Raw genomic sequence first — 24708 nt, 5'->3', positions numbered from 1 at the left:
CTAACCAATCAAGGGGACAGTAAATGAAAAGCTTGAAGGAGTGGTGTGTGCTAGTGGAGCGTATGGCTTCACCTTCTTGTCGCAAAGAGCTGTCTGATGGCAAAGTGTTGAAAATGTTCTGACTCTAGCATGCACGTAAACCAGTATTTCTCAGGTGGCTAAAATCTGTTTTGCTGCTGTTCATATCAGCACATGGCTTCACTTTCTAAATCGCTCAATTTTCTGTCTGCTTGGGGGGAAGTTGCCTACAGACATCTATTACTGCGAACGCACTCACTGTGGAACAGACAGCACTTCAAAGAAAGCGAACTGAGTGAAGTATCCCAGCTGAGTGGACAGTTTATCCTGTGAAACGGGTATTACTTTAAAAATCAAAAAGAAATATGACTCATTTCATGGAAATCAGTCAGGGCCTCCCACCTGAGCCCCTCCAAATCTGCTTTGTTTTGTACAATAGCTGTAGAACATCTAATGAAGCCATGCAGAATTTTACTTTCATATTATGAAAATTTCCCAGTTACAGGCCCTGAAAGTGCACAGCGGTGCACTGAAATGTGCCGCTTTTAAGTTACTTTCAGCAATGACTCAGATACCAGTATTTGCCATTAGAAAACAGTAAACATCTATATACAGTACATGAGGTTGATTGCTTTAGATGGCACTGTGCTGTGACCCACACACACACACACATCATGAATAATACATATTTTTCATTATACAATGAATACCCAATTCCACAGCTTGTTTTGTTTAAACAATATAGACAACCAGACACAGCATTAATGAAAGAACCTTCAAAAGAAAAATAAATAGAAATGATTGAAGAAGTATTTTTCTCTCTTGAGTGTTGACTTACCTGCCTCAGCAAGAATAGGCGGCCTTGAGAGATATTTAAAGATCACCAAACAACTTTGCCTTGCTTCTTTTAGCAGTTAGCGAGACAGAAAAGGCTGGGACGTGTGCACGTTGCTGCAAAGTAATCTGTTGTAAAGAAAAATAACACGCTTGTAATACCTTAAAGCATAGGTCAGGAAGTTGATGTGCACGAGATAAACAAGACAATGTGGGAGCGACAGGCCAAATGATGGAGCGAATGTCCTTTTGTCCCTACATGAGCCTCTTGTTTCGGGAGGATAAAGTGAGATGATAATAGAGGTGAGAAGGAGAGAAGAGGAGTGAGTCACTGCAAAGGATTGGATTCTTTTTGCATTTACATAAAAATATGCAGAAAGGAAATGGGGTTTTGTTTAAAAATGAGATCCTGACTTAGAAATAAGCTTAGAGATTGAATTGAAAGATGAATTAAAAGCTGATACAGATGTAACATTTTCAGGATTTTCTTCCATGCTGGGTGGTTTTCATGAAAATCAGTATTCAAGGCGAGGGCCCCTTAAACTCCTTGAGAATAGAGTGGCCGGTGGGGCAGTTTGATTGACTGGAATGGCTGAATCTTAGCACCAGTAATAACAAACAGGGCTGACTGTTGAAAGGAAGGAAGACGAAAAGATCGGAAGATGCTGGGGAGAGAGAAAGGGCGAAGGATGGCCTGACAGGCCCAGACTTGGACCGAACATAACGTCCCCTCTGGGAGCAACAACCACGGCCATGCTCATCTTTCTTCCCCCACCCTCCTCCTCCCTTAACCCCAACCCCCCCCCCCCCACCCATCTCACTTGTATAGCTTTTACTTGCCTGTCAGTCTGTCTTACTCTCTGTCTGAACATTCGTGTCTGTCTGCGTCTCTTGTGGTTTGTCCTTTTTCTGTTCCCTCCTTGCTTTTTGTCACTAGCATATCACCGTCTTGATGTGTCCCTTATCTGCAGTCGTTGTCCTTGCTGTGTCCTGTTTGTCCTCGTCTGTCCCTTTGTCCCGTTCCACCTCATCCTGAAACTTTTCCTTTCTGCTGTCAACCCTCCCTTCTTATACTTTTATCCCCTCCCAAAAAATGCTTTTTACGCTTCGCTGCAGAGAAATGAGATTTATTTGTATTTATTCAAGCATACAAATGTTGCTGTTGAAAATCACGCAAATTTATTACATTAGATACCATCTTCACACAAATGCAGCATCTTCACTCTTACAGTCACTAGATTAATACGACTGTGTAGGTTTAATTGTTGATTAATTCAATGTGCCAGAATACTGTTCCTGATAGTCCCTGCCTACTTTAACCCACGGCCCTATGAAACCTGCGTTGATGCTTTATCTCAGTAATAGCTAAAGCTTGACTCTGTGATCATAACATGCACAAACAGAAACTTCGTTCCTTCAAGAGACAGATAGTCCAGCTGTATGAGGAAAGAGGCCAGATGGTCTGTGTGTATCCATCTGTCTTTACACATCCACAGCAATACACAGTTCCTCTTTATCATCCTCCTGTCGCCTTCACCTCTGCAGTATCTTTATTCATCTGGCCACCATACATTTCTCTTTATTTCCCCATCTAGCGCTTCTCTTTCATTGTCGTCTGACTGCCTACAAATTTTAAATCATGCATATTGAGAAAGCACTTAAGAGCAAATGAGCATGTTGCAGTTATCTGCCATTTATTCATTCTGATACCAAGTAGTTAGGAAAGAAATATTATAATACTGGGACAGAGAGCAGGTCTGTGGAGTTCTGTGCAGTGGCTGGGCACTGCTCTTGGAGAACTGGGGCATGTGGTTCAGCTCAGCAGAGGTTAATGGCGAAGGGAAACTCCTTGTCATGGTTCTATTGTCTGAGGCGGCTGGGACCCGCTTACCTGTGGGCACCTCCTGAAAATTGCTTTCTGATAAAAATAGTGCTCAGCCGTGGACCTGGCCCACTTTATTAGTCGTATGCTCTGGAAAAGCCTCCGGGGTAGAGAGATGGCAGCGGAGAGGGATGGAGGAGTGATGTGTGAAAGGGGTGCGGGTGGTGTTTTGAGATGCAGTCACACACACAAAGCAACAAAATGAACCTGTACACCACACACACCCACACTCACATTCCCTTGTGCAATTTAGCCACCCTCCACATCCCCACAAACACACATGTGCAACCAGGTATAAACAATCTGACAGAGGCAGGCAGACATAATTGGGCCGGACTCCGATACCCGGGACCGGCTCTGGCCAAGCTTTCCGCAGTTAACAGGGGAAAGTTGGACAAAGTAAAACTTTGCTCGAATGACATTGCGAATATACACCCTGAGGATAAACGAGCAGAGCCCCACTTCTGTCTTCGTTCACATGCGAAACATACTGTATTGTACTACCTGAATAAGCTGTTATTGCAGGATCACTATTACACATAAGTAAGTTAAAGACATATTCTAGTTTCCCTTTTATCCTCTTTAGCTCACAACAACATTGAAAACATAGAGGTTTTGAATTTCACAGCTTAAATTTAAGCTTTAATTACTGTTGAAGAAATATATATATAAAAAACTTGAAGTTATGGTTTGTGCTAATATAATGACCTTCTAAAGTAAAAAGACCAGATTGAGAACCTCTGCTATCATAGTCCAGTTGGTAAAGGATAATCAATGGAAGCAGCTGCATAAAACTATACAGACCATAAAACAGTAGGTGATTAGCTAAGCTGTCGATCCACACTGACCTCCTTCTTGCTCAGACATTGTAAAAGCAACATCTCAGGATTTCCTTCTTTCCTCCCGCTAATTGTTACATATGCTAAAGAACTTAATCACACAGTGCACATTTTTAGTACCTTTAAAACAATACAAATAAAGAAAACAAAGAATACAGCATGCAAACTGTTTGTATGCTGTAAACTGTGTTTGTATGTAAAGGTTTGTGGATTGTTGGGAGAAAGGAGTCATAGCAGTGAACATTTTTGTCCTTTTAGCAGTCAAGCTAAGCTAAGCTAAGCTAACTGCCGGACATGCTAAAGATTTGCATTAGTTAGACTAGTTTACTAGCTAGCCTGCTAACTAGCCACTTCTACATATGTATTTTGCACTATGAACTGACTGTTCTTTGCTCTTTAGTCGGCTGCACTGTTATTATCACCAGTTATTTTTGAGAATAGTTACAGAAATACTTGAAGTACAGTTTATTTCTCTCATGTTGTTGTTCCTTTGTTCCTTCGTTCGTGTTCTCTGCACTGTTTGTGACCTCCTCTAAGCTCTCCACTGGGAACTTCTTTTGAGATGCATTGAGGTACAGGTCACTAAATTGCCTTTGGTCATAAGACCAACCCAGGAGAGGAGGTAACGAGACGTGAATTAGAAAAAGGAGAGAGGGGTGGTGAGGAATGCCTGCAGGTAGGCATGTGGAAGAAATGAGAAAGGGATGGCACAGGAAAACAGTAAAGGAAGATTTCATATCCGCTTTATAATGCTGCAGCTACAGCCAGAGCAGGCACAATGGCCTTGCTACGATTTGACAAGAGTTACGGCTGTCCCAGTGAGCTGAGAGGGTAAATCCAAGCTCTGCATTCTGATCAGTACCAGCAACTAGTAAACACGCGCACACACAAAGGGGATAACATGCACACAAGCAGACAGCTATATTTGTAGACACATTTTATACAGTAATTTATAGGATACCAAACATAATTTAGAAAAGGTTCAAGTAGAAAAGCCTTTTACTGTAAATTAATTCCTGTAAGAGAGCTTTCCTTTATAAATCTCATGCTGTGGCATTTTGCTGCCATGTCTCACAAAACCAGTTAATTGGGATGGATGGTCTTTGGTGATATAGAAAGTTACCACATCCATCATTGCATTGTGTTCTATAAGAGCAAGCAGCTCCTTTCTCTGTAGAGACTGGCTACGAGGCAGCGTGTATGTATGTGTGTGTATGTGTGTTTTCCCCAAGATATTTAGTTCACTTTGTTTTCCTGCAGAGATGTTGTGAAGACTTCTGTGCGGGGATAACAACACCAATAATTTCTGTGTAGCTCATGAATGAAAATCACTTTGATTTGAATAATTTGTAACTGACAAAATGCAGAGTTTTTGAAGAAGTGTGGAACGATTAGGTTTAATTCATATTATCAATTTAGCAGTTAAATTTTTGAATGCGCTGTAGTTTCTATTTGTGACCCACATATTTATCCAGGAAACATCAATAAAATATTTTGTTTTTTTGTTTGTTTGTTCCACCACCTTTATAAAGTTACATTTGTATTCGTGTGAGTGTGAAATTCATTGTCTTTTACCTCTGCTATGCTCTCTAGAATAGAATAGAATAGAATTCAACTTTATTGTCATTGCACATGTCACAGGTACAGGGCAACGAAATGCAATCTACCAATAGCTGTGGGAAATGTTTGGCTAACCAGCTGCTCTATACTCTGTTTATGAGCTCTGATACATTTGTCTGTATTGTATAAAATTAAAATAGTGAGCAGAAAGAGACAACATATTCATTCTGAATAGTATTTAGTGTATACGAGTCAGACATCAGGTTAAAGTTAGGGAGCAAAAAACACCCAGGATCAGCCTAAGATACCTCTCCTCTTATTTCTGGCAACAGATTCGGGACCTTCTTGCTTGTGGCACTGTACAAAGTGTCCTGACAATTATAACTAAACATCTTCATTTTTTTTGTGTCAAAAGAAAGATTATTTTGTCATAGCAAAACTTACATGTTATCATATGTTTTCATTGACCTCTAACAAATACGCTGGCTTTTGTTCAGCTTTTTTTCTTTATTTCCCTGCCCGTGTTGCACATTCACATTTTTAAACTTACAGAGCGTTATTGCCATTTTCATGAGTGTTGCAGGGCTTGAATCCTTAAAGATTTTCATTTCCAATCAGGACTTTCGTTTGTATTAGTCATGCACCGTTACATCAAAATATCATCAAGCCAGGAATGTTTGACTTGAATAAAGTAGCTACAGTCTTACATCCATCCATCCATCCATCCTCTAGACAAGGGGAGACTCCACATAAAAAGGACCCCGTCAGATGGTGGAGTCAAACTCAGGATTTACCTTAGAACTGTAACGTAAAATTAGTGTGCAATGTTAAAGGTGCTATTGTTGCACTTGTTGTGAGAATTACCTATTAAAGATTGAAAGCAAGTTACATCTCATTGTTTTTGGCATTCCAATCTGCAACTGTCCATTGACCACTGCAGGCATTTTCAGGAAAAAAAACAAAACAAAAATTGAAAAAATTATAACAACCCACCACCACCACCACCACACACACACACACAAAAACACTACAGCCTGAGAGGACAGACAGTTAGCAATGACCTGTTAAATACCTTTGTATTTCTCCCAGGTTACAGCAAAGAGACCCTATGTATCCTCAACAGCTGTTTAGCAAGTTACACCTGTCTCCAAGAAAAGACCAAATGTCTGTGAAGGGAGGCTGGAGCTGAGTAATGAATGAACACAGGGCTTTGATATGAATAATTTAAGCCACAAAACTGCACAGTTAGTCTTAGGAAGAATGACACTTTAGGCTAAACAAGATATTTCACAGCATTAGCCATGTTGTAGAAAATCATCTCAGAAAATCTTTCTGTCAATCTGTGCATCAGTGGAAACAGCAGCAGGCTCCTCTGTGGTTGTCTCCATCAGTGTGTCTCATATACCATGCTGTATACACCTGGTTCTAAATAGCTTCAAAGCTGCAGCTAGGGGAAAAATGTAAGCTAGCTGTCTTCAGATGTTGTTGGTAAAGTGCTGCTAAACCTCTGAGCCATGAATAATTTTTCTGTCCATAATTTCATCACATATAATACAATTTGGATGCCCAGTATAATGGAACATATATGTATGTAGCATGTAGCATCATTCACCAGCTTCTCCTCAGCCCATACTAATACATGTCTGTGTGCCCTGTCACGCACAAACTGATGCTCCTGACAGGTGGCAAACTGGCAATTAGTCAGTTCTCTCAACAAAGTCTACTTAGAGTATGACCTGAAAGCTGCCTGCCCACACACACACACACACACACACACACACACACATTCCCAGCTCCTGTCCTCTGACCTTCCTCACCCACCCATGGAATCAGAAAATGCTTATGTCTTTTTCTTTGAGTCAGCACTCCTTTTTCCTTTCCACCTTTCTCTCTTTCTTTCTCTCTTTTTCCTGGTCTTTTGCATTTTGACCCCCACCCCACAGCCCAAACTAAGTCTCATCTGGCAGCTAAGATGTGCAGACACGTGACAAAGAAGAAATGTGGTGAAATGTGAAGCAAGGCAGGGATGATACCAAGATACAGAGAGAATAACAGGGTGGTCGGGGGGTAGAAGCATAATATAGAAGGAGAGATGAAAAAGATATAAAAGGCAGCGTACAGGTAAAGACAGGCTATCTTTGGCTGCCTTTGGAAAATCCCCAAATGCACAGCGAGGGTCTGGCAGTCAAGGTGAGAAGCAGAGGACATCCCTCCCTCCGTATCCCTCTGCTTCTCCCCCCTCCCACACCCGCCTGCACCCTCTCCAGCTGTTCTCATCACATTCGGCTTTTTTGTGTGTGCGGGTTTTTTTCTGCTTATTACGTGTCTGCTTTCTGCTTCATGTGCACTTGTTTATTCATCTATTTGTGCAGACAAAAATCATGAACATGTGTTTACAGACATTCATCTTGAATATATTTTGTTCCTGTATCTGTGTGAGATGACACAAATGTCTGTCTGGATACCATGACCTTTCATGCCTGATCGAGCTCCTATGCCGTCCCCTGTAAAAGCCAAAATATTATCAACAACAAGACGTTGCCAAAAAAAATGTTTCTACTCTCTGTAGGGTGGCAACCCAGATGCTCGAGAGGGTTCAGCGAGAGGCCAAAAGGTGGAAAACAGACAAAAAAGGCAGAGGACAGACTTTTAGAAAAAGCAGCTGGGTTGTTATTATCCTGTCAGATCACTGAAGATTCAGTGTTCCTTAAAGAGAAATAAGCTGGTTGTATCTGAGAGCAATCTGGAACATGACTTGGATATCCAAATCTGTGGCAGCTGGTGTCCCCCGGTGTCATGTTATTTTATTTATGTTGTCAAATCTCAGTACTTTCCCATGGTTGAGAAAAGTTAACTTTAAACTCAGTGAAGCAATAGACAACAAGTTTTCTTAAAAATAATCACTGTGGGCTGTAGAGGGAAATGATCCTTAGTTTAGTGTGTGGTCAGAAGACTGTCAGCATCCAGTTGCTGTATTAATGGCTTGGATGAACTTGTGGCTCAGGAGGAAGAGCAGGGCAGCTACTAACTGGAAGGTTTGTGGTTTGATGCTCCAGTCTGCATGACAATGTATTTTGATTCCCAATGCTTGAGTGTTCAAGTAGGGAAGAAAAGCGCTATATAAGAATCAGTCTATTTACAAGAACTACAGTTATTAATTTAGGCAATGTCTCAATGCCAATTGATAATTATGAATAATTCTTTAAGTTGCTGCTTTTGTGCTGTTCAATTCTATTCAATTTAATTTAATTTGACCCTATAATAATACATAGGGTCAGAAGAACCCAACATACAGAGAAAAAACCAACAATCTTATGACCCCCTATGAGCAATCAGTTTGGCGACAGTGGGAAGAAAAAACTCCCTTTTAACAGGGAGAAACCTCCAGCAGAACCAGGCTCAGGGAGAGCTGGCTATCTGCCGTGACCATAACATACAACCATCTACAAAAGCATTGGACCACACTTCTTAATGTTTGCATTCACATGTCTTCAGTCTCATTGCAACAAGTCTATAAAATCAAGTATGCAGACTGCCTTTACAAACATCTGTGAAAGAATAGCTCATCCCAGGACCATGGTACTGTAATGGGATGCCACTGTTACAACAGGTTAGATCAGGAAACATCTTCCCTCCTACATGAAGTGTAAGTGGTTTTACTGCAGAGTGAAAGCGTTCAGTAGCCACAGCAACTCAGCCACTTTAGGAGTTGTAAGTGAAAAGACTGCTTGGATGGACAGTTATTGACCTAAAAATGCATAAATAAAATTAAAACCTGTCACTCTTTATTAATACTTTGAGTTCCCTCTGTCTGTCTTAATAATTACAATAGAAGCAGCTTAAAGCATCAGCGGACCAGCCTCCTCTGATCCAAATGCAGGTGTAATAGATATCCAGAATGTTACTGAGAGGCCCTTCAGAAGCAGCTTACACAGTCTTTTGTGAATCCTGTTATTTTTTTGTAGCATACTGTCCTACAGTAATAGAGCATACTTACACAGCTACAGTGAGGATGACACATCCTTTTTTCAGAGTGAAGCATTTTTTCGCCTCTGAAAAAAAGGTCCTAACAGCCCCGCGTACAGTGGCAGTCCAAGTCAAGCAAAAAAATGCTGCTTTTGAAACTCAAGCAAACAGGCTCTTTTCTGGTACTACAGCCAGGTTTGACAAAATTGCTTTGAATGTCAGAGCTTGTTTTTCATTTAATGGCTGTAGATGTTGATGCTTTTTAGCACTCGAGCTGACTAGTTTATCCGCTAGAGAGTACAGCGCTCACTTGGAGATGGAAGTTTCCTTACCTAAAAGCTGAGCAGCTGCTTAAATGCACAGTTTGAAAGAATGGTGCTGATGACAGTGCGAAAGAGCAAAGCAGCAGGGCTGTATGTTGTCCATGCATGAAATAATAAATGATAATTATGCCTATCTTTAGAGAATTGTTTTGCGAGCTCCTGTGATGCTTCCTCAGCTGTTTGTCCTCAATTAAAGTTGTTTTTCTGCTCATTTGCTCAGATAATAATCAGCTTTTCTCTAAACAAGCATTTGTGAGGCTAACCTTGCTCTGTGTGCAGATTGTTATCCTCCTGACAAGAGTTTCATCTGTAGGTAAATATTCAACATGCACTTTACAGGGACACAGTCATTGTTGTTTTATTCCTCTGTCACGTATGTCCTCTGCCAAGATGCTGCACTTCCATATTTTGTTAATTAAAATTTGAGATTGGTTTTATTAACCAGTCATTTTCATTCATCTTCAGAATGACCACTAAAGTAGAAGCATGCACAGAACCAAGAGCCTTTCAGGCGAAAGAAAACAATTCATGTTCAATTCAGAATATTTTACAACCCAACTATCTTCTTAAACTTTTGTGCCCTGCAGGATATTTTTATGACACTTCTTTTTTTTTATTCGATTGTGAAGTGAAGAGACAAGATAGATGTGACAGAGAAATGAGGGCTGATAATTTCAGCTGACAGTCGTCTGATGGACTTAAAGTCGTGAAGCCAAACTTGGCCTGTAGACCTTTGTGATGACACGATGCACTCATCCACACGAAACACAAAGGAGGTTAAAATAACTCTGTGTGACTTTGAAGCTGATGAAAATGTGCACAGTACAAAAGTTTTGACCAAATGTGCACTCATCTTATAGTAGTCACATTTACTAAACATAATGTTAATGGAGATGAACCCACAAAGAATTATCAGCAGATTTCTGTAGGATAGCATCTGTTTACCAAACGCTTGCATGCCTGTCCCGCCCTTTTAATGAAATGATTGTGTGAATGTTGTGTTTACAGTTTTTTCTGCTTGCCCCAAGTAGCTACAGACATTGATAATCCAACTTTTAACTAGAAAAAGTTGCATTTCCTGCGAAAATGCAGTGTTAATGCCGTGTAGTGGAATCTGAAAACAGCAGACGAAGGAGAACTATCTGTTGAAAACGCTGTGTAGAAGCTGAACTCTGCTGAAAACTGCTTTATTTGAAAGACTACACTGAAGAGTATCAAGAAAGCAGGGAGAGTGCGAGGAGGGAAGATGTACGGCAAGAGCCACAGGTAGGATTTGAACCTGCGCCACCTGGTCTCAAGGGGACTGCTCATCTCACTGAGCCAAACTGGTTCTCAGCAGAAGAGGCTGAGATTTGTGCTGATAAGAGGTGAAAAAGCGGAACTTTCTGCAGGAAAGAGGTGAACTTTTTAACCTTCTGCTGAAAAGAGACGAAGAAACAGAAAATTGTGCAGAAAAGAGGTAAAGAAACTGAAAATTCTGCTGAAAAGAGCAGAAGAGGCTGAGATTTGTGCTGAAAACAGGTGAAAAAGCTGAACTTTCTGCTAAAAAGAGGTTAACTTGTTGAACTTTCTGCTAAAAAGAGATGAAGAAACTGAAAATTCCACTGAAAACAGGCCAAGAAGCTGAAAATTCTGCTGAAAAGAGATGAATAAGCAGAATTTGTGCAGAAAAGAGGTTTCTGCTGAAAACAGCTGAAAAAGCTGCAATTTGTGCTGAAAAGAGGTGCAGACACAGAAAATTGTGCTGAAAAGACATGAATTAGCAGAATTTCTGCTAAAAGGTAGGTAAAGAAGCTGAAGTTTGTGCTTAAAACAGCTGAAGAAGCTGGAATTTGTGCTGAAAAGTAGTGAAAAACTGAAAATTCTGCTGAAAAGAGGTGAAGAAGCTGAAATTTGTGATGAAAAGAGTTAAAAAAGTTGAACAGTTTACTGAAAAGTTTTTGTCACGAGCAGGATTCGAACCCGGGCCTCCCGCTCTGAGAACGGCTGCTCATCTTACTGAGCTAAAACATGGCTGAGCCTGGCAAGCAAAACTGGTGATCACACTGATAATGTGGTCCCATTCAGCAAAATGGGCCAAAAAATGGCATAAAAAAACTTAATATCTCAAAAAGTATAAAAGTTATGAGCACCAAAAGATATAGCTGGCATTAGCAGAAAGAGCAGAACAGTTTAAAGTTTGAATGGCAAAAATTGGATAAAAACTGAGGGAGTAGTTTTTACAGGAAGAAACTTCCAGAACCTCATGGAGGGGCAGCCTTCTGCTGCAACTGGTTGGATGTGAGGGGATGGACACGGGACAAACGACAATGTGGAATAGAGGCAGAGTGTAACTAAGGGTCACCTAATCCAGCCCCGACTATAAGATTGATGCTAGAAGTTATGCTAATGCTAACAAGCTTGGTTAGCAAGCTGCACTGTTAAGCTGTACACGCTAATTAGTGCAAAACCGAAGCACAAACTCAAATGCTCCCAAAGGTGCCAACACCACAACCAAAGTTAAGTTCAGTGACTTGAATGACCAGAGATAAGGCATAGAGCCAAACCTTTGTATATTTTTAGGAATATTTATTTATATACATATAACATATGTTCAGAAATTGTCCGAAGCTAAAATCAAAAGCAACTCCCTTCACGTAGAGGAGGAGATGGTCTGGGCAAGCTTCACACATTTCACATAACTTCCTGTACTGGTGCATGAGGCGTCCTGTACTGTAGCTCTTTCCTTAACCGTCTCTGCAATGTTCAAATGAGGTCGCATTAATGTAAAACTCAGCCATATGTGAATGGCAAAGCCATCACTTTAACTGCCTAATGAAGCCGGCAATGTTACATAGTTGACGTCTTAAAAGGACTTTACTGGGTCACCGGAATTAAACACCTCAGCACCTCATCTGATTGGTTTCACTCCACCAAAGCTGTTTTTTTTTTCCTTTGCATTTTGAAACTAAGCCAAATTTTTGCAAAACTTTGTGGAGGGATGGTTGACGAGCAATGAAAGTATCCATTACATTTTTATGCAGTTTATTGTGCCTTTAAGAAAAACAAAAAACTGGAAACTGGATATGATCTGGATCTGCTGCTGGATTTAAATGTAACAATATTTTTTGAAAGAGATTTTCATGACAAAGGTTGTAACAAAATATAAGATATAGATAAGAAGAGCACATAATAAGTTGTGTAAGGCAGTCAAACTGTTTGCCCTTGACTCCACAGCCGTGACTTTCTCCTGTTGTTATCCAAATGAAGGCTCATTATTTTAGCCCATATTCAGATTATCACAATTTCTCCTTTTAACATCTTAAATAAAACATGTAACACATATCTCCGACCAGCAGCAACAATCCATAAGTGTTTGTGACTTTGATTGAGGGCCATTGATTTAACCTGCAGTGTCAGCTCAGCTTACAAATTGTTTTAAGTTCTTCACGCTTGATTGTGTTGCCCTGCCGTGTCACATGTTGTATAGAACTCTAATCCAGGTTGTTGATTTGCTTTTTTCTGCGGCAGAGCCTTTTGTCTTTTTGCGAAGGTCTCACATAAAGTCGGTCCCCCATCTAAGTGAACGGGAGGTTCATTGTTTAATAGCAGCTGTGTTGCTGAGAACAGGGCTGAATGATGTTTTTGATTATAGTAAGAGAGTACTCCTAAAATACTTTCTCAGTTTCTCCTTCCTCAGCTGTCATGTTTCTCCCCTCGTTTCCTTTATCCTCATTTGCTTTTTTTACCACACCTCCTCCGCCTGTCTCCCCCCCTCCCATCACTCACCCAGTGATCGGTCCATCCGTCACTATCGATGTCACAAGTGTGGTGTGTGTGTTTGTGCGTGTCTATATGCATGTCATCTGGCACCGGGTGGCCTCCCACTGATGTAAGAGGGATCTGTCATGTCTCTCTGTCACAACAGCAGACACGCATGAGTAGATGTACACACACACACACACACACCTAAACGCGCATGGTGGACTTGTCTCTACTCAGTCTGTTCTTAGTGAATGCATGAGCAATATTTCCTCTTTTCCTTCCATCCTAACCCCTGAGATTTCCTAGACGTTTATATTTTTCTGCTAAAACAACCTTCAAAGCTGCCAGTAGGTTGTGGAGTTGTGGAAGTTATTATTTGTTAGGGTTATATCCACTTCTGCATCCAGAGGCATGAAATACAACATGATGGGACATTTCGACTAAACTCTCCTTAAAATGTGGTTTGTTAAAAAGCTGCAGAGAAAGAATCCCTGGGTGGATTTGTGGCTGTTCTCCAGCTCGAGTGGTTTTTAGCAGGCTAAACGAAGCCCTTTGGGGAGATGCGGGTGTTACGGAGTGACAAGTGGACACCGGTTAATTTTGTAGCATCGGGAGCTGCAGCAGCAGCAGAAGCCCCGGCTGTGTGTTTGGAGCAGCACCTGCTGAACACAAGAGGAACTGCACTGGAGATGCTTTAATGTAGTTTGTCTCTTGGATGAGGGGAATGAGGGGTTATTGGGCTCAGGTGACAGATCGTATTCCCTGTTATTAGACTGAGGCTTGTTGGTGTCCTCAGTGAAGAGACACGAGGACGGCTGCCTTTCCTCAGCTTTGATGAAGGGGAAATGATCAGTTAGAAAATCAGCCTGAAGTCCACTGAGAGCAAATCATGAAGACAGATGCTCATCTGTCCCCTGTGTGTGTGCTGCTTGAATAATGTGTGTTAGTGCTTAATTTTGTAAAGTCTAAACTCTATAAAACAGCATTGCTGATCGCTCCCCGAGTGCATGCTTTTAACTATGTGCACAAAGTTTTCTTCTGCGTACAATTATATGATTTATTTGATATGTTCGATACAGTAGTGGTCATTTTAATCTTTTTTTTTAGTCACTTACTAATGTAAGATGGAAAAAAATATCTGTTAATTAACTATTTAATAGGGCTGTGATAGACTGGCGACCTGTCCAGGGTGTACCCAGTCTCTTGCCTTAGTACAGCGAGGATACGGTCCAGCCAATGTGAGACCCTGAACAGGACAATGAAGATGACAATCCATCTAACTGAAAAAAGAGTCTTATATGTGCTCATGCATACAGCCATTCACTTTAGTGCCCCACTCCAGATAGTGTGACTTAGTTTGAAAGCTTCAATTAGTACACTTTTCTGTAGTACTACTGTATGTACCGATTGTGTGGTACTGTAGTTACACTTTGACAGCACAGTAAGTGACTCCAATCAAGCTGTGCTCTTTAAACTTGACAGTTTGGGAATGGACTGGCTTTTATATAAGCCAGTTTTCTAGTTGTACTACACTTACTATACACTTTAAGCACTTTATCTACCTCACATCCACAGCCAGTTTGAAATCACCAGTTGATCTAGCGTGCATGAAACCCATACAGGCACAGGTAGAACATGCTAACTCATCACACAGAGGCACCAGCTAGCCAGGAGTTTCAAACCAGAAGTCTTCTTGCTTCTTTGTGACTTATCTCCATGTTATACGTTTAATTCTTATTCATTTTCACTGTTACTTTAATATTTTATATTTCTGTATTATTTTTTTTGTAGTCTCTGGATTTTGTTTTGTCTCTAAGTTGGGATAGCTATCATTGAGGAGCAGACTGTAGAGCCCAGAGTGCCTAAATTGCCGGTGTAAAATGTGGGCTGGCAGATGCAACAACAACGTGATTGTCTTAAAACCATACTTGACTTGTCCTGTGTACTGAATGGAGATCTTTTTCTCTAACTAAGATTTTTAAAACCGATGTTTAAGATGTCAACACTTATTTTAGAAGGAATTCAAAGCACTGGCTAACCATATATTTGGTCTCACCCACGTCGAACTCTTAGTTTGTTTTTATTTTCTGTCAGCGTAGACACTGAGTCAAGATGACAGATGAGGGAGCAGCCTGCCCTTTAACATCAGTCTGCACCTCAACTTTGAGTGGACTTGGCATTTTGTTGAGGCTGAGATGTTAAGAAGACACCAGACACTCACGAGCACATTTTGCACATCTAGCAAAAACACAGTAACTGTTATAAGAAATGGCCCAAGAAATTTAAAATGTGGGGGAAAGTAGCCCTAATCTCTGGTTTGTTGCAGACATGACACATGGTTAACAGAAAACTCATAATGATCTCACACATACAGTTAAGCCCATAATTATTCATACCCCTGCCAAATTTTGACTTAAAGTTACTTTTGTTCAATATGCAAGTTCTTTTTTGAGCAGAAATGACACAGGTGTCTCCCCAAAGATAATAAGACGATGTACAAGAGGCATCATTGTGGAAAAAATATTTCTCAGGTTTTATTTATATTTTAGCAAAAGTATCATGTCCAGAATTATTCATACCCTTCTCAATAATCAATAGAAAAGCCTTTATTGGCTATTACAGCAATCAAACACTTCCTATAATTGCAGACCAGCTTTTTGCATGTCTCCACAGGCATTTTTGCCCATTCATCTTTAGCAATGAGCTCCAAATCTTTCAGGTTGGAGGGTCTTCTTGCCATCACCCTGATCTTTGGCTCCCTCCACAGATTCTCAATTGGATTCAAGTCAGGACTCTGCCTAAGCCACTGCAAAACGTTAATGTTGTTGTCTGCTAACCATTTCTTCACCACTTTTGCTGTATGTTTTGGGTCATTGTTGTGCTAAAATGTCCACTGGTTCCCAAGGCCAAGTTTTTCTGCAGACTGCCTGATGTTGTCGTTGAGAATCTTCATGTATTGCTCTTTTTTCATGGTGCTGTTTACTGTGATTAGGTTCCATGGTCCATTGGCTAAAAAAACACCCCAAAGCATTAGGTTCCCACCACCATGTTTGACAGTGGGGATGGTGTTCTTTGGGTTGAAGGCTTTCTCCTCTTTACGCCAAATGAAGGAAACATCATTGTGACCAAATAATTCAATTTTTGTTTCATCTGACCATAACACTGAAGACCAGAAACCTTCTTCTTTGTCCAGATGAGCATTTGCAAAGGCCAAACAAGCTTTTTTGCGTGCCTTATCTGGAGAAGTGGCGTTTTCCTTGTTCTGCATCCATGGAAGCCAGCAGTGTGCAGTGTCCATTGGACTGTCTGCCTTGAGACATTGCCACCAGCAGAGCCCAGATTCACCAGAATGGCCTTGGTGGTGATCCTTGGATTCTTTTTCACCTCTCTCACTATTCTCCTGGCCAGCACAGGTTTCACTTTTGGCTTCCGACAACGTCCTCTGAGATTTTCCACAGTGCGGAACATCTTGTATTTTTTAATAATACTTTTCACTGTAGCTACTGGAACTTAAACATTTGGATATGGCCTTGTAGCCCTTTCCTCACTTGTGAGCAGCCACAATGCGCAGCCGCAGGTCCTCACTGAGTTCCTTTGTCTTAGCCATGACTGTCCACAAACCACCTGCAGAGAGCTGCTGTTTTTCACCTGTTGAGTTGATTAAAACAGCTATTCCCAATTAATCAGGGTAATTAGGATGCTTTAGAACAGCTTTGACTATTTGGAATGGTATGGAACTTTGGATTTTCCCAGAGACTGTGACAGTTTGTGAAGGGTATGAATAATTCTGGACATGATACTTTTGCTCAAATGTAAATAAAAGCTGTGAAATATTTTTTTCCACAATGATGCGTCTTGTACATCATCTTATTATCTTTTGGGAGACGCCTGTGTCATTTCCAGTCACGAAATAACTTGCTAGTTGAATAAAAGTAACTTTAAGTCAAAATTTGGCAGGGGTATGAATAATTATGGGCTTAACTGTATAACTGCACCATTAAGTTACAGTTAAGGTTTACCTCAAAGAAAACTTTTAAAATAATTCGAGTAAAGGTCAAAATTTTAAACAGCTAAAATATCCACAAACCACCAAAACAATCTCTTTTCATATACAATTAAAACATCTATTCTCTGGTGTGGTTATACTGTACTGTACGGTTTCAGCACACCGGTCTTCAACAGAGTTCAACACACTGAACATGAATATGTCATGAGCACAGGTAACATTAATGACTTCGTGGATAAGGACTGAACTTTTGTCATAGTAACCCTTCTACATTACAAGCCGTTGAAATTGACCACATTAATACAAAGAGACGATAGACAAACGTGTCTCGAGTTAAGGGAAGCTTTGTGATTTATAAATTACAGGCCACTAAAAATCCGGGTTTAAATGAAGGCTTTACTTTGCTTTTTCATAAACTTTACCTCTTTGTTATAATACTTATTTACTTTTTATGATGCATTTATGTTAACTAGTCGATGCCATGTGTGGTCTTTATCTTTTCTTATTTCGACTTGAATGTGTTGAATATTTGTTAACTGTAGCAGCCCCCAACCCCCGGGCTGGTCCGTGAGTCGTTTGGTACCAGAGAGTAGAGCCTCGGGTGTGAAATGTATGTTTTTTTTCCCATATTGTAGTTGTGTGTCTTATTTTGAAAGAAATATTTACGCGTTACCATAGCGACCAGAGATTAATTAAGGGGCAGAGAGGAGGATGTTACTCTCAAAGTTGTTGGCAGATTTCAGGAGGACGCTGCTAATAAAGTTACACAATTACACAGTGAATTCGCGTTTATTATCATATTTACAAAATACCACAGTTTTGTCTCGGTCGTGTCATTTTATTTTGTTGTATTTATCTGTAACACCTTAAAGGCCGGTCCATGAAAATATTGTCTTACATTAAACTGGTGCATGAAAGGTTGGGGACCGTTGAACTATAGCAATGCCATGAGAATAAAGGCATGTTAATTGTATGTGAAGAGAGGGCCTTGGAGCTATTTTATGTTTTACCTTATATAAAATGCACCACCAATCCAAGTGCTCCTTTTAAAACAGTTTAAAAATCACATTTGTTAGAAAGACACTGGTCACTCAGAATGATTTAGAACTTTTTGGAAGTGGAAAGAGTGTCAGAGAGGCAATCAGTGAGGATTGCTTTGATGCACCTGAAGTCATCCTACATCTTCAAATGTAGATGTGCCTGCACATGATGGCACTCTGGAGCAGTTCAAGTCATTTCCATCAAACGTTCTCCCCTGAGGAAACTGAGGACTTCACAGTAGGACCCTGTGTTGAAAACATGGTCCTGGTTGGAAACTGTGATGTGGGCCAGTTCCACTTTTCAAAAAATGTAATAAATGGGGTGTCCCAAGAAAATGAAAAAGTAAAGCAGAAGAGTGTCTATGTGAAAATTATACCAGGAAATTACATTGACAGGAGTGCAAGAACGCTGGGTATTAGAATACAGTCAGTTTATACATCTGTGTTCACAACCCTGCAAGAAAGTCTTTAACTATTAGATGGTGGTTGGAGGTCCAGCTCTCCTCATCTTTAAAGATCCTGCACAGAAAAAATGTCAAAACAGCAGAGCTGATGAATCATCCACTGAAAACTATAACAAGTTAAAATAAGCCAGGATTATCTTTAAAATCCTTAAAGCACACAATTTAATGCAATGTGATTACTTTGTGTTACTTCCCCTAATCATGTGACCTTTTGTAGCCTGCAAAATAACTGAGCCAGCTCTATCACAGTCAGAAAAGGCGCTGCATCTTACCACACTTGCTTACTTGTGAGGATCTCCTTAGTTTGCTTATCTGTTTCGGGTTCAGTTTAATTCGCATAATTAATCAATTAATGGTCTTGAGCATGCATGTCTGATGATGGTGGTGGTGGGGTGGTAATGAGCTGCTGATCAGCTTTAAAGTTACCTTACAATCCTTTAAAGTTCCTCCACACACACACACACACACACACACACACACACACACACACACACACACACACACACACACACACACACACACACACACACACACACACACACACACACACACACACACAGCACAGAGAGGATGAGGCACATCACACTGCAGCGAAAACGCAGTTAATGATAGCAATCTGATTACACCTTCAGAGACACTGCAGACCTTTGGATTTCACTCTGTGCTAATAGAGCTAAGGTAATGGGTGGGCAAGGGAATGAATGGCTGTCTAAGTGAATGGATGTGTAATTAAAGAATGGGCGATACAGTCGATGTAATTAGCTTGTTTATGTGTGGTACAATGGATATGGGCAGGCGTGAGGATCTGGGCCTGGAATGGCAGACGGAGAGAGGGAGACGAGATAGGAGACGGCGAGGAGGGGCGAGAGTGGGAAGGAGAGAAAGAGAGGGAGCAAACTCCTTATTCAGGCCTTTTCTGCTCACCCGTCACATCAAGGCTCGAAATCAATCCTGCAAATTGGTTTGTTCCTCGACAAGGTTACCAAATGACGGAGGGATGGAGAGAATGAAGTGGAGAAGGAGAGACGGAATATGAGATAGAGAAGGAATATGTGAGAGCTGTAACCAGAGATTGTGGGGAGAACGATGAAGGGGAGGAGGGTGGGGATGTCCCGCTGTTGACGTATTGCCTAATGCGGGGGCTCTGTGTGTGTGTGTGTGTGTGTGTGTGTGTGTGTGTGAGCTGAAGGCCAACAGCGAGGTCATTAAACTATGGAGGAGGTGAAGGATCCAGTTGATTGTTGTTTGTTACAGGTAAACGGTAGAGACTGAGTTATGACCTGCTGGCTCACAAAACACTTTGTCCGTGTGGCAAAGAGGCATGTACATGTTGGGACTGAGTTTGTCTGTGTGTGTGTTTGTGTGTGTCTGCGTGCATGCCACAGATGTTCCTGTAACACTGTCACAATGAAATGTGGAACCCATTTCCTCCCATTCCCAGCTGAGCCAGTGGAATCAGAGAGTAAATACATAAATAAGAGAGCAGATAAAAAATGATGCAATCTCCAAATGTGTTATTCTTCTCCATTGACCCGACGTGTCTTTTTGTGTGTGCGTTGCTTACAGGAACACTTCACACCTGAGTGTAAGTTTAAGGAGTGTGTGTTTGAGAACTACTACGTCACCTACTCGTCCATCCTGTACAGACAGACCCAGTCAGGGCGGGCTTGGTACATCGGCATCAACCGGGACGGCCAAGTCATGAAGGGGAACCGTGTCAAGAAGACAAAGGGAGCTGCTCACTTCCTGCCCAAACTTATTGAAGGTACCATACCGTACATGCCGCTCCTATGTAAAGCATGTTGCTCTCTATCATAAAACAATAACAATTTCGATTTCAACAAGGGGGCAGAGAAAAAGATCCAAAATAAAAAGACAAAAGGTCATACAGAAAGAAAACCATTAGAAACATGGAGGAATGAACCACAGGAGTCAAAGAAACAAAAAACAAGGACAACACAAAAAATAGCAACTGTAACAAAGGAAGCAAGGAATTTCATCAGTCCAGAAAACCTTTTACTTTCCTTAACCTTCATGCAGGATATGAAAATAATAAAGATACAGGATAAGTTATAGAGATTAAAAGTTACATTAAAACGATCAACGTGATCACTTCACGTTGATCATTTTTTAAACCCCCATGAATAAAGTAACACTCATAATCTACTTATGACCTCAATCCATTGTTGAAAAGTTTGAACACATCAGCATGTCAGGATATTTTTATATTATCATGATGATCTGAGTCACTTATGTCGATCATGTCTTTTCCTTAAATGAGTTTTAGTGCAGAACTAGAGCTTTACATTAGATGCATGTATTGCGATCATATCATCACTTATTGGAGAACATGCCGCTGAAACTTGTTATCATTCCTTTCTTCTTTTTTATGCTTTATGAGTAGAATTTATAACAACAACAATAAAAACCTACGATGTTTTTTAAAAGCCATTTAATAGTGCATGATACTTCCTCGTTGCCCGGCACAGAACAGGTGCTGCACCTGCAGATAGTGAGCATGGATCAGTGCACACTCAGCGATGGTGGGGTTTATAACCCATGCCCACTAAGACTAGCTGGTTTGGAAAACTTTTATTTACTTTGCTTTATTTGATGATTTTCAGTGTTTATTTACTCCTGATTTTCGAACTGTTGTGTGTAGTCTATATTTTGTATAACCTGTACAGCACTGTGGTCAGCTGAGATTGTTTTGAATGCGCTATGCTGTAGAAATAAACTTTGACTTTATTTGACCTAAGACAGTGCAACCTACAAGGAAAAACACCAGCAGAAGGATCTATTGCTCCTTTTCTATTATGTTATAATGTCCACTCCCTAAGCCCAGGTCTGGTTTCTTCCTGTTAGAAGGGGGGTTTTCCTTCCCACTGTCGCCAAATGTTTGATCTTAAGCTAAATTTAAACTTCTGCAGGAAACCTACGTCCTAGCTGGTGTAATAACCACAAACTGCTTTAATCCCTACACCACAGCCTTCCATGCCTTTAGACTTGTTGTGGTATACGTCATCCCAGCGTATAGTTACATTTCTCAGAAGAAGCACGCAAGGTTACGTAGAAGGTTGCAGCGTAGGGTTAAAATAGGGTTCTGGTTATGGCGTCAGTTACGGCATAGAGTATAATACAGTATTAATATAATTCATGTGTTATGGGGTCATCTGATTGTTTTTCCTCTGTATTATTGTAGGGTCTTATCGTAGGGTCTTTGGGGGTGGCCATCTGCCATTACCGGTTAGCGTGAGAGAAGGAAGACAGGATAAAAGACATGCTGTGGAAGAGAGCCAGAGATTAACATATATAATATATGCATTTATGTGTCCTGGATTACCCAATCTTTCACGTCTAATTTCTCTTTCTCCCTCCCCAGTGGCTATGTACAGGGAGCCCTCTCTACATGACGTTGGTGAACAGAGTCCGCCCAGAAAAACGCCCAAGACCTCCAGTGATTCGCCTGTGCTCCAGAACGGCAAGAAAGATCCTCAATCCAAAACCAAAACCTCCTCCTCCTAGCGCTCAGAGACACAGGAGAGAGGAGGGGTAGACAACACGTGGACAATGGGCACCAGCGGACACCTGAACAAGTTTGTTAGGGCTACCCTCCCCCCACATGCTGCCTGTAATACTGATCCCATAATGCACTGGTGACAAACTGGGTAAAAAACAGAAGCAAGTCCAGGCAGAGTGGAGTTGGCCAGTGGGAGGCCCCTTTTACCTTTACAGAAGCCCATTCACACCAGCCCTCCATGTTCTTATTTAATGACCTTTGTGATTAGCAGAGCCTGGGATCTAAAAGCAATAACTCCGCAAAGAGGTGAAAAGTGGCCTAACATTGTACAGCATGTCACCACAGCGTGTTCAACCAGCTGGAAGGGAAACCCCCCCACACCCTCTAGACATCATCATTGAGATCCTTCCAGTCAACCAAATATCCAAACAAAGTCTTCCTGGGTTTAACACAAAGAGTGCACTGGGTAAATCTGTCCCTCTGCTGCACATGCTCCACAATTGGGTTATGTTTTTATTCCCCTATGGGGTTTAATGCTAACGTTAGCTTGACACAGAGTCATGCTAATATGAGGCTGTCACACAGACCCTTTGGTTCTAAAGCCATCTGCTCACTCCACATCTTCAGCGTGTGCGTCAGCAACTTTGTGAGATAGCCTGAATATGTGTCAGTCCTATATGTGTGTGTGTGTGTGTGCATATGTGTGTTCCCTTCTTCCATTCACCTTTGCTACGATTTTATTAGTTCGTGACATGGACTCAATTTTCCACTCTGCGGCACAAGAAAGCCCCTCCCTCCTCTGCGGCTCCGTTAATGGAGTCTGGGACTGATCAGAATCTTTCGACCCTTAAACGAGGGGTCAAAAGCTCCCCCGGCACATTGCGTAACCGCATAACCCACACTCATTTATACACTTACATCTACACATGCATGTTTGTGGTGTGTGCAGCACGTGCACACACTTTAGAGCCCAGATGTCCATGAGCATCGACCGCTGAAAACCATCTCACACCTTAACACACTTAACAAAGTGACATGCATTAACACACACACACACAAACACGCACGCTTGTGACTGCACCCACTAACATGCCGATACAGTGGTGAGTGTGCGTGCAGGTTCTGGGAGATGATGAGGATATCATCAGCGAAATGGGTTGGTGATGGAGCCTGGCTGTGCGGTTTGTGATTGTGCTGCAATAGCTGTTTTCACTGTGGCCGGCCATGCATTGCACAAGCCCTCAAGGGCCACACAGTATCTCTGCAAATCATCTTTTGTTTCACTGCACACACACACATATATAGAAATGCCAATTTTGTATTTTGTCATCATACTCTGCCATCATGTTCAGGGGGTCTGACTTAAGATTTTGACCTAATACTGTGTAAAATAGTCAATATTCACACATACACTGATATTCAGTGAAAGGCTAAAACTAAGAGAACAACCTTTCATTTGATATATCACAATCAGTAATCCTTTTAATCGGATTTAATGTCAAGTGGCTGTCTTGAAACTAAAGATAAATGTGAAAATAATATATGACAGTTGGCTACGCAGCTCGGTGTGTAAAGTAGTCTGAAAGTGTCGGCATTTTCTGAGTTTTAAGCTGTTTCACTAATTTGTCATACACTAAGAGTTATCTTACATCTGTATGTGAATTACACTTCCCCAAATTTTTGAGCTGCATAGCATTGTTCAAATAAACCATGTTTATTCCTTAAAGATAAAGATAAAGTTACAAGACATTATGGAAAGCAGCTCTGGTGGAAAAAGCTCAGTTCCCCCTGAGCAATGTGGCAGCAACACTAAAAAAGGAAAAAAATTGCCCAAAATGCTGACTTTAAGTAATTTGATTTAATGTAAGTTTCCATCTATTTTTTTTTTTTTTATCACGTAAGTACAATGTAAAAGGTTCACTTTAATGGTCAAATGAAATTTAGTTGATTGATATACATTCAGTTTATACCAAGGCGATCCTTATTTGAATAAAAACCTTTGATTTTAGAAAGATTTAAAAATTGTATTTTTTATTTTTAAACTTGTAGTTTTCAGGCATGAGTTTGGGAGTTTCAAAAGTTACATTTTCAGAGACTTTATTTGCATATATTCCCAGATATCAGTTTGGGAAGCAGACTGTACTTTGAAAGAGTACAATTAAATGAACTATGCCACCAAATTGCATTATGGGAAATGTAGTAACTTGTGTTCTGTTTTGCTGGAACCAAAGTCATTATTTCTTCAGTTTCTTCTGCACTGATTTATCATTCAAAGCTCCCATACTTCATACATAAATTAGTGTAGGGTCCTCAGTTAAATTACTGTAACATTAACTAAAGAAACTAATGCCTAGGAGTCATTTGTTTCTGTAATTTTTAACATTTTTAGAAATGAACTCAGCAGTTTTTTGGGGTCTGGTTTTATAGTAAATCGCTCCCAGAGAGTTTGATTTTGATGCAAATAGGAATTCAAGCCTTCTTTACTTGTCACATCCTCACAATTATTATTTAG

General features: G+C 40.8%; 1 protein-coding gene across 1 annotated transcript in view; it reads left to right on the top strand.

Annotated features, from left to right (window-relative positions):
• fgf11a (fibroblast growth factor 11a) overlaps nucleotides 1–24268 on the top strand; it is a 95089-nt gene extending 70821 nt beyond the window's left edge. Inside the window, exons 4-5 of the mRNA XM_031735019.2 lie at nucleotides 20243–20441; nucleotides 22059–24268. Of these exons, the coding sequence (XP_031590879.1) occupies nucleotides 20243–20441; nucleotides 22059–22201 (342 nt within the window). The 3' untranslated portion in view covers nucleotides 22202–24268. The remainder of the gene's footprint in view (nucleotides 1–20242; nucleotides 20442–22058) is intronic.
• The last annotated feature ends 440 nt before the right edge of the window (nucleotides 24269–24708 follow it).

This window comes from Oreochromis aureus, linkage group 3, assembly GCF_013358895.1.
Source record: "Oreochromis aureus strain Israel breed Guangdong linkage group 3, ZZ_aureus, whole genome shotgun sequence".
NCBI classification, from domain to species: Eukaryota; Metazoa; Chordata; class Actinopteri; order Cichliformes; family Cichlidae; genus Oreochromis; species Oreochromis aureus.
The sequence above is the reverse complement of the archived record's forward strand: the minus strand, read 5'-3'. Positions and strand labels throughout refer to the sequence as shown.